This window comes from Musa acuminata, chromosome BXJ1-7 (assembly GCF_036884655.1).
Source record: "Musa acuminata AAA Group cultivar baxijiao chromosome BXJ1-7, Cavendish_Baxijiao_AAA, whole genome shotgun sequence".
In the NCBI taxonomy this organism is placed as follows: domain Eukaryota; kingdom Viridiplantae; phylum Streptophyta; class Magnoliopsida; order Zingiberales; family Musaceae; genus Musa; species Musa acuminata.
The window spans coordinates 38,565,360-38,571,204 of NC_088333.1; the positions used below are offsets into that span (position 1 = coordinate 38,565,360).

Consider the following 5,845-nt stretch of genomic DNA (forward strand, 5'->3'; position numbering starts at 1 on the left):
ATGTAAATCTTGGTGTCATATTTGATTGTGATTTTCATTTAATTCTGTTGCGTGTTACGGCCTATTAGTATTTATTCCTATATAAAGTTTATTTCTCCTTATATCCAATTAAAGTTTAGATCATATTTGTATATCATTTAATGTGATCATATACACACGAATATACATATGAGGATATAAGAAACTAATTTTTGTGATAGAAAAAGAAAGAAAAAAAATATGTGTTTCTTAATAACTGAAATATCAGTACCCAATGAACGTTTAAAGATAGTCACACGATTTTATTTTATTTTCAGATAATAATAATGCAGTCTATCTCACGAAGAATATTATGGATTTACATGAGTTCAATTATAACGTCTATTGGAAAGAGTTGAACACATGCTGATAAAGAGTAATTAAATGACAAATGTTGCTCCCATGGCATTGCAGGTTCACCAAGCCGCAGCACCATCGCCGTCAGCCTCCTCCTCCTCCTCCTTCTTCTTCTTCTTCAAGGAAATGACAAATAGGTAGTGCTTACTTTTCTGTTGAAGGAGATGCCTGGAGACATTGGCTGCATATATAGAGAATAACTCATCCAGTATGGCATCCCCGAAATGCTCTTCAATCAAGGGTTGAAACGCTGCTCTCACATATCCTGCGACGTTCTTTCCGCTTGCTATACTGTCGAATGCAGCGGAATCATCATCCGAGTCATCAATCGGGTCCCAATTAGTCTCAAAGATCTGTGCTTGTTCTAAATCAAACAGGTCTTCCCTATGGATCACTGCCTTTACTTCTTCCATGGAAGGTGCATAATACGGCATATTGAAGGTCAGCAGTTTGTCCTCCTCTATGATTCCCTGGACAATAATGTCGCCAAACCATCAAGAGGGTATGAAAGGTTAAAGTGCATTCCCTCCAATTTATTTCTTTGGGATTGTGTTTGCTCACTATTTATTTCTTTACACTTCAACTATCTTCTCTTTCTTGTTTCTGTTGGAGCATGACATGGCCATGCTTCTGACCAGATCGATCCAAGTCCACTAAATTTTTATGAGCAAGAAGGGTGCAATGCTGTTTATTTTCCTCTTTCTTCCCCGTTCTACTACTACTTGTGATTATGTAAATATTTGATTCTCCACCTCCCTCACATCCTATCATCTGTAATTAATTGGAGGATGATGGATTTAAACTGTTAAGATTAATTTAAATAGTTAGAATTAGATAAAATAAAAGAAAAAAATTAGATTTAAATATATAGATTAGGATAAAAATATTTATTGAGGTATGATAGATTTTTTATTATTTTAAAAAAATTATATTTTATCTTTTAGTCAATATAAATATGTGCTCTTTGATCAATCCAAAATATCGTAGATTGAAATTACTCTTAGTTCCTTCTACTATTCTTTTTCTGAAGTTCTATAGGAAAGTCAACGATATGATATCATAGCCTGATTCAAAGAATATCAATAGAAATATATCGATTAAAAAAGAAGAGAAAGTTGGTATATCCAAAAAAAAAAGATGACAGGAGTAGGTGCTCCTAATCAACTTCTCTCTATCTTCAAATATGATAATTATCAATTTTAGGTTGTTAAAATGAAAATTTTATTTATCTCATAAGGATTATGAAATTTGGTAGAATATGATTTTGTTAAGTATGATATATAGGATTCTAATATTATTAAAAATCAAAAATATCATATGAATGAGAATACATAGAAAGATGCAAAAGCCCTCTACATGCTATAATAAATAATAGATAATTCCTTATTTTCCTGAATTATGATGACATCAACATCATTAGAAGCCTGAAAAATATTAAAAAGTGTATTTGGAGGCACAAACAAGGTAAAAATTTTAAAGTTTCAAATTCTTTGACATAAATTCAAAACTCTTATGATGAAAGATTCTAAATCTATTGTTAATTTCTTCTAAAAAATATCTAAATCAAATGAGATATTATGGTGAAAATCTAAAAGATCAATATGTAGTAGAAAAGGTTATATGAAGTTTATCTCAAAATTTGATATGATTTCTATTGATATAGAAGAAGATAAGGATAAAAGTACATTATCTATTGATGAATTAGTGGGTTCTCTTTTAATTCATGAACAAAAAGTGAATAGATCTTCAGATGAAACTTTAGAACATGCTCTTGAAATGAAGATAGATTAGAAGAACGACAAAAAAAAAAATTCATAAGTCATATCTCAAGGGAGAGATCAAAATAGCTGAGGTCATGATCAATTAAATGAGGGTCAAAGGAACTCAAACAATGGTAACAAAGAAACTCATTGATGTTTTTTATTATTATTTTAAAAAACTTATACTATATATTTTAATCAATATAATTAGGTACTTTATGATCAATCGAAAATACTACAGATTAAAAGTACTTCTAGCTTCTTGTACTATTTTCTTTTCTTTCTAATTTTTTTGTAAAAAGGCCAACATAAACAGCTCTCCTGAAATGAAACCATTTGGTTTGATCTTTTTAATTCTTTTATTTTATTTTTTGTGTTTTACCATATTCAACTTTGCGGTAAGATAAAGGCCAACCATGCAATAAACATGAACTAGGAAGGATATGAACTGGTACGTGAAGAAGAAGACGAAGAAGAGAAAGGTACCTGTGATACCAAAGCACTCAGGGCTTCGGCTAACAGGCCGTAAAAGTATCCCACATCTCCCGAGGGTGGATAACTCCCTTTCCTTCCTAGAAATGACAATACCATTCTTGCTCCGTAGCTTAGTTCTGCATGACGGCACCTAAGGAACCCTGACAAGTCTCTTTGGTGTTGGTCTTGATATGCTTTAACAACTTCCAGTGGGCTTGTCTCTGCAACATAGATGTTCTTATTGTTGAGTGGAACTCCCTGTTCACCTTCAGGAACCTGATATTTTCAGAATTAAAAGTAAGTTTGCCTTAGCAAACAAAAGTAACATAGGTTTTGTGTGATGTTTCTGATAGAAATAATAGAAGATAAGAACAATAATTGAAGAAGCTTTATTGTAGAAATGAAATAGCTTTAGCTTAAATCTATTAACATGTTCCCTCTCCTATTTATACAAATTAGGAGGAAGGATTTCCCTAACAAAATAGAGGATTTTCCTCAACAGAATAGAGAAATTTCCTCATATAGTTAGGAAAATCTTATCTTCTATCATGCCCCCGCAAGATGGTGCTCTTGACAAGGATACCAATCTTGGATCGATGCAAAGAATTGTTTACAAGCGAGAGGCTTCATGAGTAAGATAAGTGTAAATCGCTGCTGCTGCTGCGATTGCTGTTGCTGTGATGGCACAGGCGTTCCCTTCATTCTCCTTAAGTCTGCCGAATGTTGACAGATCAACGAAGACTACCGCGGTGAGGAAGATGAGGATTGACCACGGAGCCTCTTAGGAATGCAACGGCGTTGGTCGCTAGCCGAAGGGTGAAGCTTCACTTTTCTCAGCGACGTTGGTCGCTGGCCGAAAGCAAGAGCGAAGCTTCGCTTTTCTCAACGACGTTGGTCGTGGTTGTGATTACGACGGCTGCGACGGTAGAGAAGAAATCTACAGCAATGTTGCAGTGATGCTACTACAGCAAAGGAGGAAACTGCAACAAAGGAGGAAGCTGTAGCAGAAGAGGAAGCTGTAGCAAAAGAGGAAGGAAAATAGCTACAACGAGGAAGAAAGGTGGGGCAGTGCTGATGAGCAGCACTAGAGATGCCGTAGCGGAAGGGAACGGACGTTGGCGCAGAGTGGCAACACCAATGATGAATTGGCAGCGAGAAGAGAGCTTGCTCTAGGCAAGCGACTCTGATACCATGATAGAAATAATAGAAGATAAGAACAATAATTGAAGAAGTTTTATTGTAGAAATGAAATAGCTTTAACTTGAATCTATTAACATGTTCCTATTTATACAAATTAGGAGGAAGGATTTCCCTAACAAAATAGAGGATTTTCCTCAACAGAATAGAGAAATTTCCTCGTATAGTTAGGAAAATCTTATCTTCTATCAGTTTAGTTTCCTTTTCTTTACGAGGTTAACTGATGAAGTGAGCGAGCATTTCATAGAATTTGTTTAGTTATTGGTAGTTAATTAACCGTACCAATCATAGCCGCTTTAAGAAAGTAAATAATGAAAAAAAACAAAGAAAACAAGTAGAATTCAGATAATAATAGTGTAGCAATTGTCATTTATTAAGAGGAAGGCAACCTGAGAGAGCCAGTTGAGACAACAGGAAGCGTTGAAGAAGTGGACACTTTGACAAGGGAAAAGCCTGCCGTAGAAGGAGCCTGGAACTCCCACGACGTAGTATGGCACCAGCAGCTTCCCCTTCTCCTCCTCGACCTTCCTCTTGTAATCTCCCAGAGACCGGAAGACGTGATTGAAGTCATTCCCCGGGAGGTCATTCAAGAAGAACAGGATCTCCGGCATCTCCTGGCGTCCCAGGCTCCGCCGTAGCTTGCCAATCACGTCGAGCACCTCGGAGACCACCTCCAAAGTGTTAGGGCCCGAGGAACAACCTAAGTCGACCACCGCCATCCTCTCGGGGAGCAGCGACATGTAAACCCCTCCTATTGCCTCCTCCAGTATTGGCTTCGCCATGTGAAGTACCTTCTCCTGGGACGCAGTTAGCAAACCAGTGAAAAGATATGCTGACGCCTACGCAAGTGTAAGTTGTTTAAGTTCATGCAAACAGTTGGGGTGTTCAACACTACCTGAAACTTAGAATTGGAGGCGTAGCTGGTTTCCCCAGCTCCTCCGACCATGTGAAGGATTCCTTCTATCCTCTTGCCCATCTCTCTCTCTCTCTGTCTCTCTCTCTCTCTCTCTCTCTCTCTTTTTGAAAACCAAGTTCCGAGCACCATGATTATAAATAGCCTATAAGGACCACTGTGGTTGTGCAGAAGCTGTAACATGCTTCGGAGAATACATAGAAAGCAATAACACCATTTTCTCTGACAACATTAACAAAGTCAAAGGAGATGGAAAATAGTAAATGAATGAACGAAGGTACCACCAAGATGGTTGTTTGTATGTCACTGTCCGTACTAGGTTAAAGGAGATGGTGGCATGGTTGGACGATAGTAAATGAATGCATGGAGGTACCACCAAGACAGCTTCAGAGAAACACATCATCTCCTCTTGTTTCAGCTGTGCTCCTGCTTCGTCGTTATCAGTCTTCGTTGGCATCTTAATAGCTAGGAAAGAAACAGGAACACGCTCTCATCACTCCTTCGATCCCCTTTAATTTGATCTGTGATGGAAGGGACAGATTGTCCTTCTGAAAGTGTCGCCGGGATGTAGAATAAACTTTAAGCAAAAAGAAAATGATAATTTTAATAATTAAAAAATATATATAAAAAAATTAACGTAACATTATGGTTCGATAACTCTATTAATGCAAGAAATTATTTTCTCTTGATTTAACCCAAACTTAAGTCTAAAATCACTTAGCATACTCTCTCACCTAAATCCATTAAACATTTTTGTCAACCCTCTAGATTTATTAGTGAAAAACCCTTATAAGCATCGTCTCTCTTTCTTACATCAAAATCTTGAGATTAAATATGTATATATTTATAGGAATAAATTCTAATTCTCTAATGATTATTCATAGTCTCTAATTTAAATTATAATCCTCATCCATCAAAAAAATTAAATTTAATTAAAACTCATCTCAAGTAGTTATAATTTAATTAAAACTCCTCCCAAGCAGTTAAAACCTAATTAGAACTCCTAAAATACTTTCAACCCTAATAATTCCTACCTTGGTGAGTATTTTTTCACTTTTTGCCTTATATACAAAACTAAACCATTGACTTAAAGAATTACTCACATCTATATGAATTGAATTGGTTC

The 5,845-nt window shown here is 36.0% G+C and overlaps 1 protein-coding gene across 1 annotated transcript; it reads right to left on the bottom strand.

The window, feature by feature from the left end:
* Nucleotides 1-254: 254 nt before the first annotated feature.
* Nucleotides 255-4,797, bottom strand: LOC135679257 (anthranilate O-methyltransferase 2-like). The gene is made up of 4 exons (XM_065192789.1): nucleotides 4,702-4,797; nucleotides 4,196-4,603; nucleotides 2,622-2,885; nucleotides 255-845 (listed from the first exon to the last, which is right to left on the bottom strand). The coding sequence occupies exons 1-4, from the start codon at nucleotides 4,780-4,782 to the stop codon at nucleotides 435-437; spliced, it is 1,164 nt and encodes a 387-aa protein (XP_065048861.1). The 5' UTR covers nucleotides 4,783-4,797; the 3' UTR covers nucleotides 255-434.
* Nucleotides 4,798-5,845: the final 1,048 nt, after the last annotated feature.

What these genes read in the sequence shown, in the direction of transcription:
- LOC135679257 (XM_065192789.1), bottom strand. Translation starts at nt 4,782, where the DNA reads ATGGGCAAGAGGATAGAAGGAATCCTTCACATGGTCGGAGGAGCTGGG. An exon ending in CCTCCAATTCTAAGTTTCAG is followed by an intron (nt 4,604 to 4,701) that starts GTAGTGTTGAAC and finishes ACTGCGTCCCAG; the next exon opens with GAGAAGGTACTTCACATGGC. An exon ending in GTCTCAACTGGCTCTCTCAG is followed by an intron (nt 2,886 to 4,195) that starts GTTGCCTTCCTC and finishes TGAAAATATCAG; the next exon opens with GTTCCTGAAGGTGAACAGGG.